This window comes from Limanda limanda, chromosome 8, assembly GCF_963576545.1.
Source record: "Limanda limanda chromosome 8, fLimLim1.1, whole genome shotgun sequence".
Classification (NCBI taxonomy): Eukaryota; Metazoa; Chordata; class Actinopteri; order Pleuronectiformes; family Pleuronectidae; genus Limanda; species Limanda limanda.
This window is the reverse complement of record NC_083643.1, coordinates 6,765,128-6,783,223: the sequence shown is the minus strand read 5'-3', so window position 1 is coordinate 6,783,223 and position 18,096 is coordinate 6,765,128. Positions and strand designations below refer to the sequence as shown.

General features: G+C 44.0%; 1 protein-coding gene across 1 annotated transcript; it reads right to left on the bottom strand.

The window, feature by feature from the left end:
• Window positions 1–473: 473 nt before the first annotated feature.
• Window positions 474–12,239, bottom strand: dyrk4 (dual-specificity tyrosine-(Y)-phosphorylation regulated kinase 4). The gene is made up of 14 exons (XM_061076476.1): window positions 12,216–12,239; window positions 9,345–9,428; window positions 7,658–7,810; window positions 7,363–7,513; window positions 6,978–7,141; window positions 5,931–6,067; window positions 4,904–5,044; window positions 4,028–4,166; window positions 3,269–3,350; window positions 3,009–3,181; window positions 2,844–2,904; window positions 2,559–2,688; window positions 2,259–2,416; window positions 474–1,660 (listed from the first exon to the last, which is right to left on the bottom strand). The coding sequence occupies exons 1-14, from the start codon at window positions 12,237–12,239 to the stop codon at window positions 1,386–1,388; spliced, it is 1,872 nt and encodes a 623-aa protein (XP_060932459.1). The 3' UTR covers window positions 474–1,385.
• Between the last annotated feature and the right edge of the window lie 5,857 nt (window positions 12,240–18,096).

The window sequence follows — 18,096 nt, the reverse complement described above, 5'->3', positions numbered from 1 at the left end:
TGTCAAATAAGAGGGATCCTGGCAACTCTGTCTCCATGTCTGACAGGTAAGAATCCAGCTGTTTCTATCCAGGTGTTCTCACACAGAATATTAAGTGCAAGATTTCTAATACTGCAAGGCACAAACTATCAATAGAAGGATTGTCTTTTTTGTTTCTAATATAAAAAATATCCTGAATAACACGGACAAAATGTTTCCATAAAGTAACAACACAACAAGTAAAACCTTGTCTAAACCCTCCACAGATATCTTAAATATTTTTCTTAAATAAGTCCTGTATTACACATACATAAGAAAGAACAGAAATATGTACAACACATTCTATTACAAATACATACTTAATGACCGTCAATTAAATTGTTGCACAAATATTAAACAAAGGAGCGAACATATTTCATAATAAATAAAACAATAATTACTAGGTAATTAACTGCAATCTACAATTACGAAACACATAATCCTTCTTTGTCAACATGATTTTAAAAAAGAACAATTTTTTTTTGGCTCAGCCTTTATTGCACAAAAATCCTTCAAATCTTTTACCCTCACAAAAGTGTTAGTTAGTAAGTGAAGCGAAATTGTTTAAATGCAAAAAGCAAAAAGCAAAAACAGATTTGTTTGTTTGTCAGCAGGGTTCAAACCACCGGGTGGATTTCGATGTAAACTTGGAGGAAGGATGTGATCCAAGAATATTACTGTTGAATTGCATTTGATGTTTTTTTTAGCATTTTCACCCATTTCCCAGGGAATAATTCGGGGCTCTGGATAACTAAAATCCGGCATAATTAAGAGACTGATATCTGTTAGTGTGTGAGGTCTGGTGCAGCTTGATTGAATTGACTGTTGGAGGTACGAGCGCTAGAAAAATGAGATGTCAATGCACAGCAAAGATTGGGTTCAATAAATAACACAGGGACAGCGGAGACAACGATGAAGATATTGAACCATTCGACCTGAACTCAGCACGGACGACTCCACTGTCACACATTCCATCGACATCTTCCCTCCCTTATATAAAAAATAAAAATGGTAGATTGACATCACAGTCACACAAACTCAAAGTTTCACAGAATCGAAATAATCCACTAAGACTGCAATAAAAAGAAGATCTCTGCCACCACACGTCTGGGTTTTGTTCATGGCAGGAAACTTGGGTTCGAGCAGCTTTTTCCTCCTGAAACTCAGGAAATCTGATTTCTGTCACGCATTGCTTTTCGACTTCATGTAGATGCAGCAGCAACATGGAGGATCTTTAACATTCTCAGTGTGTGCAGGGTCAACCAAGCTCTCAGCTGTCCGTTCACTGCCACTGCCTCACTCAGGGGACATTTGCACTTCTCCCACTTCCCACTTGTCATGAACGCAGCACATTTCCCCTCAGACTGTTACATGATAGGTGGCAAACACTGAGATGGCTCCTGGCTGTCTTTCCTCTCGGTGCCCACTTCCTCCTGAGGTTTGATGAAGATGTGAACGGGCCTTTCACCACCTCCTTGCTGGTTGGCGTCCGTGGAGAGTTTCCCGTCGCCTTCGCACACCTCCTCCTCCGCCGAGGCCCCGATGGGCCGCAGCCGCTCGGCAGGCGCCGTCTTTGCTCCAGTTCCCGAGCCGTCTCTCTTCAGCTTGTCGTTAGTGCTGCTCTCTGAAACGACCCTCTCTGCTGCGCCATGGAAACAGAGGACATTAAACGTCAGTTGGATGTGAACACAAAGAACTGTAGTGTGGGTTTGGCTTCAGCTTTTTACCTTGTTGGCTTATTATCATTATTATTACTGGATATCATAATAACAATGACGTCACATTTCTAAATACCCATCCAGCTTAATCCCTGTCCATAATGACAGTGGAAATAATTTGTATTTCGTAGCAATTATTATTTTTAGCGATTAAATTGTTGATTGAAATTGTTTCACACAACATAGAAAGTATACAAATTTGCCTGACCACTTCTTTGACATCTGAAATCCTTGTTATAACTAATATTAGGAAAGACCAGTATACAAGTTAATCAGTGTTTAACTTAGACTTAATATTTTAATTAAGAGGCATAAAAGTATGTGCATTTTAAATGTATGTATGTCTATGTACAGTATATGTGTAGATATGCATGTTTCTATGTGGACATACAAACTTCTACACTGAATGAGTTTGGTTTCTGGTGATATTTAATTGAATCCACTTAAATGTGAAGTACTTTCAGTATCATGAAATGCTATAAGTGACAATATGCATGGTATGGCTGATGACTCTACTCTTACCAGGCCTGCTGTTAGTGAGTCTGTCGGTGCTGGTGGAACTGTCTGAGGTCTTCTTCACCACCGGCCTGGTTCTTGGCCGCACTCGGTTGAAGTTCCCCTCCAGGATCCACTCGTGCTGCAAACCCTCGTCAGGACTCAGTCGCTTGGTCGGATCCCAACTGAAGAAGAGGAGGAAGAAATTATTTAAACGAGAAAACACAGCTGGTTGGATCTCTAATGCAGCACCTCAGTTTTAATGCAGTCACTTCAGGATGAAATAAAAGGAGCGTATTATTTCAAAGGAGTGTGAATGTGACATACGTGAGGCAGCATTTGATGAAGTCCAGGAACAAAGCATCATTGGTTTTCAAAGTAGCTGACAGCTCCTTGGAGTTCGGCCTCCGCTTCTTCCCCTTGCTGTTGGTGATGTTCCTCGGGTTTCCTTTGGAATCTGCTCACAAAATACAGCAGAGGGTTTTAAACTCATTCACAGTTTCATCCTGCAATCCCACATTTGTTATCCGGCTCTATAATCTGCAAAATAATGAAATATAACTAATCAAAATCTACAGTAATAAAGTTGTGTCAGTGAAGAAGATTTCTCACCAAAGAACAACCTCCTCCTCGACGCCGACTGAACAAAATCATTTGGAGGCATCCCGAGAACCTGCGAGTAATAATATCTGGTTACCTTCATATACCGCAGCAACTCAACACATCTCATTAATGAGTATAAAAATAAATAGAGACACATCTATTTCTGTGTTCTACCTCCATTATGCAAGCTATCTGCTCCACTTCGCTCTCTCCAGGAAAGAGAGGATAGCCGGTGTAGAGCTCCGCGAGGATGCAGCCCAGACTCCACATGTCAATGGCCATGCTGTACGGGTGACCCAGGATCACCTCCGGGGAGCGGTAGAAGCGGCTCTGGATGTAGGTGTAGACTAACGGAGGAGAACGGAAGCAAGTTCATATATGACTTCTTTGAAATCACCTCTTAAAAACTGTGTTTTCATTCCTTATGCTCTCACCTCTCTGTTGCTCATAACAGCTTGAGCCAAAGTCCACGACCTTGATGTTCCCTGGTCCTCTCTGAGAAAGAAGAATGTTCTCCTGTGCAGAAGTAAAAAAAACCAAAACCATTCAGACACTGCTGCTTCTCAGGAGCGCTGCTGATGTTACAATGCTCCACAAGAGGGAGCAACATTCACACTATTGTCTCTGCAGGTCAAGTATCAGTTGCAGTCCAGTGGTTCGGTGCAGAGGTCTGAGTCACGCCAGGTTCTATTGACTCCAACATATTTGTATTTCACATAATGGTTCAGGTTTTACAGATATGATACAAATAAAACAACCGTATATAATATGTTACATGAGTCACAAATTTTTAAATCCCTTGAAATTAAAATTGTGTTGTTTTATGTAACAAGAAAACACAAGAAAAGTGAATATAAAATATACAATAATGATAATAATAAGAAATTATTATTATTATATCATATATTAAAGTATACTATATTATATACTATAAATACTCTATTCTATTATAACTCTTACACACTGTTTTTACAGCTACAGTGAATATTGCATTATATCTATAAGTTACATACTTCCATGCTCACTCTATCTGTACTGTGTTTGCATACAGCAACTTTATCACCAGTGGTCAACACCCTCCTTTGTTGTCACGTCTTATGTAAGTTTATAATATGTTGCATGTTTTGTGGAGCTACGTTTTTTTACTTCAGCCAAATTCTCTGTTTAATAACTTGATCTTTATTAGTCAGTACCGGTTTGAGGTCACAGTGGATGATCTTCTCCCTGTGCAGCATCTGCAGGCACCTGAGCAGCGCGTGGGCGAAGCGCCGGATGAGGGCGAGACTGAAGCCCTGGAAGTTGTTTTTTTTGATGAGCTCATACAAGTTCACCCTGTGGGGAAAAAACAAAACAATGCACAGAAAGTTGAATTCCTTTTCTTGTAGTTCCTCAAAAAGAATACGTTGTATTTTATCATAGAGTGAGTTCAGTGATGACGCTCTTTATAAAAAAGAGGCAGCAAATAAAGTAAACATCACACGCCCTCAAATAAATGAAAAGAAAGACGGCAGACAGAGTTATGTCACGTTACACTTTACATCGTGTAAACCTTCCACTGACTTGTCACTTAGACATTATCTATGATCGACAAGCAGTGTATCCTCGTGCTATTTCGTGCCACTTGTGATAAGCATAAACTTCTTTAGCCTGTGCAACACGAGCCTTCACACCATGAAGCAAGAAGAGGTAAGAGATAGCGACCTAATCAAGGCCTTAACTAAAGGATTGGGTGACGGTAACCTTAGACGAGGTGGCAGTCCAAGACGTCCTCTAAAGGTCACTCATCCACAGTGGTACACAAAACTATCTCCCCTCAAGTATAGATAGAGGAGTTCAATGTCCCAATGCAGATGTTGAGGGTGCACAGGTAAACACTTGACTTCTCACTGACTCAATGTGGAGGTAATGGCTATAGAGACAAGTGAGAAGGGCCTCTGATGACACGACCCCTGCTGGTGCACCTGGGGAAAGGTGGCTAACCATGACCGCGTTCGATTAACAGATGAATTATTCAGTCGTGTCTTCTCTGAACGTGCAGACCTGTGTGATGGATGAGTAAATGGACAAACCCGAGGAGCTCAAAGGAGATGCAGAGGTGGTTTCGGAAGTAAAAGTACTCCTTCATGTGGATGACGTTGTGGAGGTTGTCCTTGTCTTTCCGCTTGATCACATCCAGGATCTTCAGCTCCACCAGAGCCTGGTGGTGAAACCTACGGGGTAAATTTGCAGAGTTGTTAGATTCACCGGTACATCCTGTGATTTGAAGATGATACGTTCCAGATACAACCACGTCAGAATAAACCAATTAATATCAAAATATCAACACTAAGATCTCTTACATTTGGATTCTTTCAAAATGTTTGATATACTACATGAAGATGTTTGTCCGAGCCCAGAAACCCTAAAATCCCTCCTTCATGTCCACCAGTCAGAATCCTCCTCCAGGAGAAATAAGATCTGCCAAAGCTATCTGCCACAGGGAACGCTTCCCTTTCGGTCTGTGCTGTGGCAGTTTGCACCCATTTTGTTTTCTGCATTATTGAAGCGGTGGTAAGACCTGAGGGCTCCTGCGGCATCGGACCTACAGGCCCTCGAGCCTGTTGCTGCCCCTGCGCTCCTCAGCGAGCAGGGACAGGTAAGATTACACCGAGGTGCCGACTTGCGTCATGCTAAATCAGGATCTCAGCGATTTTGGCAGAGTCCTGAGATGGAAAACGATCACGGCGCAGGCATGTGGGAAAAAACCTCACAACGGGACTCACACGAATACCACACGTTGACTCCCTGAACGTGAAGATTTACTCAATCTACACAGTAACATAGCAACTAAGCACTGAACTTAATAAATGCAGGTTGTCTGGTTTTAACAAAGTGGATTAACAAGATTTAATTACACATGAATTGGTCAGAATTAGATTGAAGTAGTGCAGTGTCAGTTCTAAACTTGCTTTTTTTAAATTGGGCTGTAAACGTGGCCTGTTGCTGAGTCAGAATTATTCCTCGTCATCATCAACATTTTTGACTGAAGTAGCTCTATTTCTGTTTACATGTGGCTTATAAATAGTGGTTGGATAAATAAAATAAGCCAAATGTTACCGTTTCTTGTTGCGAATCATCTTGATGGCTACGAGTTCATTTGTTTTGTGGTCCAGACATTTCAGGACCTGCCCGAAGGAGCCTTTCCCAATCACCTCGAGAACCTCAAACCTGTAGGCGATGTGGTCGTGCAGCACCTGGAAGAGCAAGAGGACGAGCACAGAGAATATTAAAGCAGAATTCACTGATTCATTTAACTTTATTCATATTTATTATACTGTTTATTGGTATTTTGAATTAATTATTCTCTCAAGACATATCAGGCAACAGTAAACACATCAAAACCATGTAATTAACCAAATTCTATCTCTAATACTGACAGTTAATAATTATTACACTGCAAGCTACAGTGAGTTGATTACAGTATTGTGTGTATTATGAGTGTATGTAACTCTCAGATCCTCTAACAATGTTTATTCACTGAGGCTATAACAGCTCATTCAGTATAAAGAGGATTGAACTGTCTCCTCAGAGCAGGTTCTTGTAAAACACTGTTCAGGAATAATGACTGCAGCTGCTGGATTAAGGTCAAATGGAGGCAGCGCAGGCAGCTTGGAAGGATTGTGTGTTTGTGTGTTTGTGTGTTTGTGTGTGTGTGTGTGTGTGTGAAAGAGCGAGTGAAAAGATTCACAGCATGACGCCTCCATATTTTCACATTACCTTCTTACTTTAAAATGACCTCAATTCCATGTCTTTGCACAATCACATGCAGGATGAAGTGTTCTTTAAAGTGTCTGGTTTAAACTCAGCTCCATGAGTCCCTGATGATTTTTGATTTGACATTTTTTTGCCCACATGACCATGAACTAAAGAATCATCTTAATCCAGAGATATTTATATTCTTTATTAATTGTGTGTCTGTCTCGTTTTTGAAACTTTAACAACGTGCCCACTAGCTCGGGGTAAATCCTGCGGAAAGGGATCTCCTGCTGTGTTCTCACATCAACTCACTCTGACATTTGCGATCACACATACAGCCTCAATGGAGAATGTCTGGAGATACTCCGGATATCATCGCAAATGTTAAACCTGTTATAAAGACGTTACCCTGATGTAGCTTCCGTGCTCGTCATCGTATCCGGAGTTTTGCGGCGCTCCTTGTGAACCCTCGATCTTCTGAGAGGCCAGACCCAGGAACCAGAGCTCGCTGTAGTCTGCGATTTCCTCCTGCTCAAACGCCGTCAGCCGCTCCTGGAAGTTCTTCAGTGCCTCTGCAGCAGGAATAAGGAGTAAGAGAAGGAGGAGGAGGAGGAGGGCGGAATGAATCACTTGCATATTGATTACACTTCTGCCAAGTGAAGAGGATTGTGAAGAGACGCCTTGAATGCCAACATGCTATTTTTACTGCATCAGTATAAAAATGTGTTGTTTGCCCCAATAGATTGAAAATGTACGATAACGTCTCTGTGATGTTCTCACTCTCACAACACACCTGTGGGTGACATGGGTAGTCTCTGTCCCTCATATGACTTCTCCTTCTCCTGCTTGTTGCTGGACATCTTGCTGTTGCGAGAGACGGACACTTTATCCGTCACTCCACCGAACCGCATGCTGAACTGCTGGGCGGGCTTCGGCCTCTCGTCCTGTCCAGAAAACACACACAGGAAAGAAGAGAAGATTTAGAAAGTAACTACTTTGGTTACTTTGGAAAATTCTCTGTGTGAACTCTGTTCATTTCCCTTCAATCAGACACATTTAATAAACTCGTTACTGCACTCGAGGCTCACTGTGTGCGTCTGGAAGTTGTTCTGACCCCCCTTGTTGGCGATTTGGGGCAGGATGTTGTCTGACTGCTGGTGCTGGTTTTTGGCGTTGCTGACCACCACCTGGACCACGGGGGGCTCGAGCTGGGGCAACGTCCCTACACCCGGGCCAAACTTCTGCAAATCACAGGGAGGGTTTTTAAGAATTTTAAGAACTTCTCAATAGTGACAACAATGATGGATTGTGGAGAAAAATAGATATTTTAGTCATTGTTTTTGCTGAATATGTAATGATAGCATTTAATTCACAAAACCAGGGAGGATATTGGTGAAAATTAACTATTAATACTACTATTAAGAAATTGCCAGAACTTGCTTTGAAGATCTTTTCCGCAGGGAGTCTCCCAGAATAACAAATACTCAACAGCACATTTGAAAACAAAGCAGCCGCAGCAGAGCGAGGTCGGTTGTTCCTGTTTGAGCTGCAGCTACACGCTTTGTCACAGCCTCCTTTTCACTTCTTCGTGTCGGGCTGTGACCTCCTCAGTTTTGGTTTGGGATCTACATCCCCTCTCACATGCGTCTCGGATGTGCAGGCTCAGGTGACCCGGACAACCCAGCTCCCCCCCCCCTGCAGCGGGTATAGGCAGGCTGGAATTACTGATCAGGGGGGGGTGAGAGTGAGATGGGGACAGAGCTCCGTGAGGCCGGGTCCTGACAGGGCCTGTCTGCAGGGGCAGACCTGTAGGGGAGGTGAAGAGCTACAACCTGCTTTTCTCTGGCTGCCGTCCTGCTTGCTCCGGGAGCACGACTACATGTGTCACCGCCTCACAAGCCCCAGCCCGGGCAAAGGTGGGCAAAATTAGACCTCTGTCCTGTGCCAGGGGCTCAGAGGAAAAAATAAGACATCCTGCAGACGTTCATATCTGTCTAGAGGATGTCTATGTTTGGCGATTTTAAATATCGGCAAACATATTTAAAACGTGTTTCCACTTATCGATCAAATAATCCACAAATTTAAATTTCAAGTGGAGACATTCAAAGCAGATCTTCCCCTCCGTTTAAATAATTTCATATTTATTATCAACAGGAAATAAAAGCTCTCCCATCCATACAGTAGATGCTTCTGATATATTTCTCACGTGTCTAGAGCTGCTGCAGGATCTGCCAACTTGGTTATGACGCTTGGAGATAGGGCTAAATATAGTCGCAAAGCACCTGCCACAACAGTCAGAGGAAGTAAACACAGCTATGTGGCTGTACGGAGCTGGGGGGGGGGCATGCTCTCTAAATAAGATGCTCTTGTATCACTGGACATCTTTGATGCGTGACACCACATGGCCTCGTGTGTGCAGACGGACGGGTGCAGTCATGTCCATTTTGTTCTTATTTATATAGACGACCATGCAATTTTATAATAAGGCACTTTTCTTCTGATGAGCTGCTTCATCATCCTTGAAATGCATCATTCATTCAAAAGTTAAAAACCAATATAATACAATTATTGCCAAGGATAATCATTTATGACATTCTGGTGTAGTTTACTGCAGATGTTTGCAGTAGAATGCAAATATTAGGTCTCGAGAATAATTTAAGCACCAATTTACATAATTCAAAGTGTGGGTTCTGGGTCAGATGCTGCAGCGTGTTGCAGAAGTGAGGGTGGTGGTGGTGGTGATGGTGGTGGTGGTGGGAGGGGGGGTGTGCTGACCTGTGAGCAGGAACGGTTTGTTCCGAGCCGGTTTCCCTCTGCTGGGAGTCTGTGGGGGTGAGGGAAAGCCTCCGGTCGTGACGTCTGTGGGAGGAACGAGAGCGATACGTGAAACATGTGACAAGATTGAGGGGGAATAAAAGACGCTTCTTATTTAACACGAAATGCTGAAGTAATAATAGAAATGAGAAACCATATTTTTCTTCATCTCACAGTCACGTTAAATAACAATAATGAAAGTGCCTCTTGGGTCCGTGCAGCCTGTGGGCGGCCGAGCGAAGCTGCAGCCACACAAGCAAAAATTATGCTCTGCGATCCTAGAATAGATTCCTCCTGCAAAAAACCCAGCAACAACGATCCTGCCTCTCAGTGTCCGGCACTCTCCTGCAGGTGTGTAGCCACGTGCACATCCATGTGTTCAGCAGTGCACGTGCCTGGAGAGAAACTGAAGGACTGAGCTGAATGTGTTAAAAATGTGGGGCGGGGGGGTAAAATAAACGGCATAGTTGATCACAGGCACACTTCGACACCAAGGCAGCTTACACGTGCTTTATTAATCACTGGGTTGTGTTAGTGTTGAGGCCGACACCAGATGGGTGAAATAAAGCTCTAGGTCCATATGGGGATGTGAGCTAAACCCTGCCAGCCTGGCAGGATGGGACAGAGGGAGTGAGGAAGACAAACTGAGAGGATGAGAGACAACATCCTCAATCATGATCTTAGGGAAAAGAGACATTTTCTGCAGGGGAACGAGACAAATCGATCCACCACAGAGTGAAACACTGGGTTCTCATAGGCTACAAAAGGCAAGTTGGCCTGGTGTCAATTAGAAATGTGCAATTGAAATAAATTTGGATTCAATGGAGTCCCATCTTTTGGTGGATTCTGACCAACACTAACACTCCCTGCACCTGTCAATCCAATGAATGGAACCAAGCTGCTGCAGATATAACTTCTTATCACCGACTTATAAACCTCTGAGACTCCACCTGCTCAGCTGAGGCAAGTAAACACGTTCTGTTGTTGTGATAATGAAACCACACGTAGCCAAACGAGGGCACAATACCTCTGTGTATTCATGTTACAAATCTAAGGAGCCATGTAGGTCACTGTGGCAGGTCGGCGTCCAAAGCCTCACCTGCAGAGGTCTGCTGTAAGCCTGGCTAATGAGCACTGAGCCAGTGGAAACCCAGTGACATCATTACATGTGCCCAGTGCCAGTAGGAATGACCGTGACCTTTTATTCCACTGTGATAAATGAGATTAATCCTATATAGAAATAACAGGTTAGAGAGAGTGTCGGGTGGTGGGGAATTTCTCATTCTTCCCCTCCATCCATCTATTATCTTTAATGGTTTTCCTCTGAGGGTCACAGGTGAGCTGGAGCCAATCCCAGTCTATCACAGGGACAATATATATATACAGGCCAACAACCGTTCACACCTACAGGCAATGTAGAGTCTCAAATTAACCTACTGCATGAGAAAACCCACACATGCAGACACAGGGAGATCCTTCTAAACTCCACAGTGACGTATAGGGCCCAGCGGATCAACAGGTGCACCACTGCACCGCCCTCATTAAAATCAGCTGAAGATGAGGATTCAACATTCAGCTGATGTTTAAAATGTGCCTGAACTTCAGTGTGTAGAACAGGAAACACTCAAATTCAGATCCGATTTAATGAAGTGCTGATCATTGGACGTAAACACAAGGAAACGAAAGTCAAGAACCGAGCTGACTCTTGATCCGTGAGGTCGTAGCTGGAGGATCATCCCAGCACCTCTGGGCTCTCAAGGGTCATTTGGTCAATGGGTCAACGTAGCAACAAAACCAACTGAAGGTAAACATCAACAAGCTGTGCTCAGAGACACTGTCAGACACGTACAGTCATATTTCATATAAATAAACAGGGTTTTCTGTCACTTTCACTGCACAACAAGCTGTTTCCTGTTGGTCTCGACTGCCCCGATGGATTCATGACTATAATCAATCATTGTTCAGGCTGGTGGCAAAGCAAACATTCCTGCGCTTTTCACCTCTGACACCAAGAAAAATTGAAAGACACCGAATTCTTTTAAGATTTAAAAAACAGCAAGAGTTAAATTTACATCGGTTTCCATGTAGGGGGTCAAAAATACACCCAGAACGCATTTAGACTTACAGAAACTGTCAGCACAACAAACACTGAAATAAGTAGGCTAAACGTCCGACTGAAATAGAAATGGATCCGATTTTTCATCATAGCTTGGCGTGCTCCTGAGAGGAAAGGGCTGGACTATATAAAATCAGCATTAAATAGGGATAATGTGACAATGACTTCACGTTCTCGGTGTAAATCCGTGAAGATGAGAGAATTTTGATTAAATTATAGATTTTCAAGGATACCTGTAGAAGGTCTCCACCTGAAATGGAATTACCCTGGAGTGAAGCCATGAATCTGGTCCAAAGTGCCTCTTATAGCACGGAAAACCTATAAGGCAAATACACTGAGACTAGATAAGACTATGAAACACCCCACGCAGAGGAAATTCCCTTGTTACAGCAGTGGAGCGTCAGAATGAGGATAACGAGAGAATAGACGGAGGAACAAATATGAAAATAAAGAGAATATGCACTTAATAAAAACCTTTTCACTATACAAGCACATTGTTTGAAGATAAATAAAGAATGTATGTTAGTTTTGAAGCCACATGGGATCATAAATAGGAGGTGAAGTGTACGAATATATTAACTCTTGAATTGATTAGATAACCAGACTAATTTTATATTCATAATATTCATAATATATCTTATAAACAACAGTACCAGTCACACCTCAGGGAACCGCATTGTATTCCTGCCCCTGGTCATCCAACCACAGTACCTCACCTTGTTGTTTATTTCTGGCAACATGCTGTTATGAAGGAATCCAAACCCAGACGCGAGATTATTATAAAATCCAATAGAGACTCATTGTATATCCAACTCTGTGAATCCAGCCTCGAAACCAGGACTCTCTCCTCCGGTCCAGCTTCACCCGAGTGATGAGGAAACTCCCGTCGACGGATCAGATCAGATCCACGGATCCCGAAGCTACTGCTGCTGCGCTGCGGGGGGTCTTACGCACACATGGCGTCAGAGGACAGATCAGCGAGGGAGACAAGCTGCTGAGGGTCCCTGCGTCTTGGAGACACACCAGGAGACTCCTGTCCTCTTCAGGTTCCTATCGAGGACAGCTGGCACCGTCCAGATATAGATCTGTTTTTTTATTCCGTGCGCTCCAACGAACCGGGAAGGGGTTCGAACACCGACGCACGCTGTGGCCACACCGCTCCACCAGTGACACCCACAGACCGACCCCCCCTGTCACACCGACGCGTGCCCGTCGCAGGAAACCTCATCTTTGTGCAGCAGAACAAACCGGAGACTGTCGCTTTCATCCGGGTCAAGCGGGACTTGATCCAAGAGTTTCACCAACAACATCAGACAGTCACAGAATTTAAACCGGACATTTTTTAATTCTCTAAGAAAAATTAATATCAGTGAGCTACTTATTATTTATCACAAAACTACACAACCTTTGTCCAACAGCTTTAGCATTTATCCATTTTTATTCTCTACATTTTACGCTGAAAAGTCCTTCTGTGTAACTGGTGAATTTCCTCTGTATTTCTTTCCACTAATTTTCCTCCACAGAGGATCAGTAAAGTTTTATCTTATCTTAAACCTTCCAACATCAAATGATGGGGGAAATGCTTTTAAACCCATTTTACCAATTAAATTGTCTCCTATTAAATAACCTCATTTTGAGAGATATTTAGAACTTCTAAAGAAAGAATACAAATGAGGGGTGCTTCTTCTATATTTGTATAAAGTATGGGCTACAGGGTCCAACCAGGCTGTAAGCATAAACAAATTCTCAAATAAAAACCCCAAATTCAAAAAATCACAACCCCTGAAACCACAAAAGGTTTTTACTCAAGGATTTTCTGTTGATTTGTCATAAGTTCGAGGAGTCCTCGCCATAATAAAAGCTCTATCAATGTTACAGAATCAACTATTACTAATGGAAGAAAAATACAAATGATGGAAAAAAATAAACTTAAAAGATTATTAAACATATATCATCTCTGGCTGATGATACATTACACGTTAAGTTTTCAGAAACGATGAAGAAATCGATCTTATTGTTCGATTGATTTCGAGCCCACACTGTGCAGCCTTCATATTTTAATGAACCTCACTATAAGAGAAGAGAGACGTCAACATCCCAGATCTTCAGTTTGAGCAGGTTTTCACCTGATCACACAAACATGTGAAATCATATTTTATCCTTCAGGGATCGAAACAACCTTGTTGTTTTCATGGCTCAAGTTTGACTAATTCGACTGCAGAGGATAAAGCAACTCAGCTGCTCCATGTGATGAAGAGCCCGGAGCAAGGAGATGAATATGATTAGATGACAGCAGTTATGCAACAGCAGTGGCCACTTCAGTAATCAGCCTCCGCCTTGGGACTGGATTAGCAGCTATCCAGGAAGCTGCTTCTCATTATTACTCTGCAGCTAATCTTTCCCCATATTTGAGAAATCAAGCATTAAATATAAACAAGCTAGGAAACACAAGTGGGTCCGGATCCGTCCTGTGTTGAGTGCAGCTAACGAGCATGCAAGAGGCAATGCATGATTTGAGGATAGGAGTGGTTTTGGCCCCTGCTGGTGGAGAGGCCGGCTTCCAGGAGGACGAGGGAACAAGTGAGAGGGAGACAGGGAACACTTCTCAGAAGTGGGAGGCTCCTTTAAATCTGGCCTGATTAATAACAACAAGCTGCCGCAGACATTCATTTTATACAACCTGGATTACCGACCAGCATTATTTGTTTGCACGGCTTACACGACACAATCACACATTTTCTTAGGATCCAGGTTTATCTTCACACTGCTGCATGATGGAGAAAAACAGTGAATTTCGTAGACCATTGGAGAAGCACAGAAATGTGTAGTTTAAATGATGCATCTATTTGAATTGTTGCTGAAGGATAAATGGAATTGAAAAAGGACACAACTTCCGATCGAAATCTGATCACCAGAACCTCTGAGTATAGATGTGAAAATGTACATCTCGTTTGTTTAATCCTTACAGAAGCTTCCCCAAAAGTGAAGCCAAATCAGCTCATTCACCCCCTGGTGGCGGGCTGCAGTATAACTTATAACGCCTGCCTCCTCCGTGTTAGTGAGTGGGACATGAGCCAAACAAAAACATCAAATAATTTCTTCCCAGAAATGTTATCTCTCATTTGAGGCAGTTCTTATCTTAAGTCTTTTCAAGTGATCCCAATTTATAAAGTCTTTGGCTATGACAAGACCAGTCATCAGTCACCAGTCTCTAAAGTCTGTCTCCTAAACCAAATATTAAACTGTTCCCTTAACAATGAAGTGTGAAAACAGAAGCGATGCTCCGGCTCTTACATTTCTGAACTCACTGTAAACGTTTATTACAGTTTACCAGGGAGAGTCATTATACCGTGTGCATTGTCGCCCAGGTAACGCAGCGTTGGTGAGAGAAAGCAGGTGGAGCAGAGAAATGCACGTACAGTGTGACTCGCTATGACAACCAAAGGAAACAAAGCATCCCAGTTTGTGTACGCATGACACAACACGAAAAGAAAGACTGTGCAAACAATTCTCCAAATAGATATTTAAATACTCGGAACAGGAAATCAAAGTTTTTAAAACAGAGGGAGAGGTCCACGGAATGTGATTTGGACATTTTGATTTCCGCCTCCACACATACCTCAGGCTGGACCCTCCTGCTCCGGCCCCAGCAGCAGCCGTGGAGGAGGAGGCTAAAACCACAGCAGGCGGGTGAGGTCCCGTCTTCCCACATAGCACATCTCACCCATGCTGCTACAACCAGACCCCGAAGCCCAACTCAGCCTGCGGACACCATGTCAAGCCCCGGGGGGAGAGGGGTGGGGGAGGTAGTGTCTCAGCAGGTCAGAGATCAGACGGACGCCATCAGAAGCAAAACAAAGGATGAAAACGATGCCGGGCCTGCACGTCCCACTGCTTTACATCTGGAAACTGCGGGTGTCGCTCCTTGGCTCCATTCGACAAAATAAAAGCATAAAAGAATCTCCTTGAACTTCACAGAAATCCACTCGTCCTCACGTCGACTTTCCGCCGTCTTTCTCTTCAGTGCAAATCCTGGAAATATGTTGTATCACTTCTCACTCCCTGCAGAGCTACTTGTGTTTCTTCACAACTCTCCACTGTGCCCTGGACTTGGCTTGCATCATTAATTCATATAAGGTTACATTCCGGTTTGTGCGAGGCCCTCGGGTGCGCGTGTGATTCCTTCCCCGTCAGGTTCCTTTCAAACTATTCCCCTCTGCTCCGGGACACTGACAGAAGAGAGAGGCAGGCTGCAGGCAGACAATGGGAGGATGCTGCGTGTGAAACCGGTGAGGGAGTGCTCTCTGTCTCCGCTGCTGCCGGTGACGTATGGATGGGACTCCACGAGGGACCCATCCTGAGCCGGAGACAGGGCAGCAGGGGCCTGGCACTTAGCTTCCTCTGAAAGGGACCCCTGGGAGAGGGGTGGTGTTGGGCTGGGGTGGGGTTATGGGACGAGGGAGACATAAGCCCATCGTGATACAGATCCCATCCTCCTCCCAGGTGGGCTCTTCACGGGGCTGAGGAAGTCAGACGGGGAGGAGGTACAGTTCTAATGGGTGTCCCACGGGGTTAAACATACGCCTCCTCAGCCATCTCACTTGCCACTGTATCCTGGAGACAAAGCCGGTGGGGCTGTCTCCTTATCTCCTCCAGCGTCTCCGCTGCCATTCTCCACCTGCTTTGCTGCTGTCACAGACCCCTGCGGGATGCTACAGACTTGCTGACAAATAGTGCGTAGGTGAAAGCTTATCCCACCACGCCCTGGCCGCCTCTGGCTGCCTGCCGGCTGCACACGGCAGCAGGGAACTGCAGCGTCCACAGCATGACAAGAGGCCGGCTGTTAACTTTATACTGCCGGTCGTCAAGCAGGAACAATTATGTCGCAGTGTCTTTACTTGTTCTTAATGATTGAGCTTTTTAAAAAGGTCCAGTGTGTGAGATTTAGGTGAAAGGGATGTTTTCAATAGTGTGTTGCATCTGAATTGTCCGAATTGTTGTTTACTTTACCCTAGAATGAGGCTTTATATTTAATTACTTTATATTTACATCTGGAGCAGGTCCTCTGTACGGAAGCCGCCAACACCTTTTGAACTTCACCTCTAGATGTCACTAAATTCTACACACTGATCCTTTAACCTTAAATTAGCATTTTGAAAATGTGTCCCACCCTTAACATCTGTTCTTACTCTATGTAACTTTGTTAGTGGGTATATCTCCTGTGAGAGGTCCAGCCCAGGGAGGTCAAGAGTGATGCCGAGCTGTAGATCTGTTTCAAATATGAAGAATTCTTAATCTAAGGTTTGGTGTATTAGTTACACTGGCACTTGTTGGTTGGTTGGTTCCAGAAGCCAAGGATCATGGGTAATTTCCATTCATAGACTTTGTTATTTCTCTACTTGAAAGCCAGAGTTAATCACCCCAAGTGGCTGCAGAGGGCGCTGTTGCTCGGTAAAAGTTACAGGGTGTTGCTCTAACCTCCATTAATTAGTTTGGTTACGGTGCGACATTTTGTTTCAAATGTTGTCTTCATAAAGAAAGCACATGTTCCTTTCAGTGAGGACAAATATCTGTCTGCTCACACATGTTCTGCCCGGCTACCAAAAATAAAATCTGTAAATCACCTTGTTTTGGTGACAGGAAAAATGTTGCTATTTCTGTAGCATGAAGGGCCGGGGTACTGTATTTCATTACTGCCCTGTCAGCCAGTCTCAACCCGTACATGACACACAGGGGAAGCTGCCGTGTCCCGTCCCACTCGTCGTCTTCAGGCTTTTAATTTACAAGATTAATTCACGGCTCGACACAACTGCGTATATCAGCGGCATTTGGCAGGCGGGTGGCCACACCCTTCCCACGGCTCTGAACCAAGCCGACCACATCGGGGTAGAGTGAGCAACAGGTGGTTGGGACAGGCTTCACTGGGCCAGATGAGACCCAGTTGAAGCGAGGGCCAAATTCCCTCCTCTTCGACGACCCTTGGCCAATCGCTCTCAGGTGCCAGCCGAGGCAAACTGAAGCGAGAGGAGCCGCCGGCCAAAACAGACAGTATCAGTGTCTCCTGCCATCTGGCACGGAGCAGTGTGGGTAGTTTGACCTGACTGGCAGGCGCTCTGCCGCATCTGCAGTTTTAGTCCCACAGCATGTCACCATGTGAGATATGGGTCGGGTTCACAAGTTGACACAAGCGCACACACTTCGACAAACTCACAGAGGCACGGGCGATTACAGGCTTAAATGTGTCTTACATAGGACATGTTAATGGCGCTTGGCAGCACACATTGTTGGGCAAGGACGTGTGGATCAACACAGAGTCTGTGGTGACGCTGCCTCCGTCTTTAATCCAGCTGTTTACTGGTGGAAGGAGCAGGACTTCACTTTAAAAACACATGACACTGAGCCACAGTTTAGTCTGTTTGACTAAACTAGTAAGAACCACTGTATCTAGGATTTGTATTTGTATTTTTGTGATCACAATCAAGCCAAATCCTGAATGTTTCCCTGATTATCTCTAAACATTTATCATCAACATGCTCAATTGAAAAATACTGATTGTGTGTGTGTGTGTGTGTGTGTGTATTTGTTTGTTCACGTAAA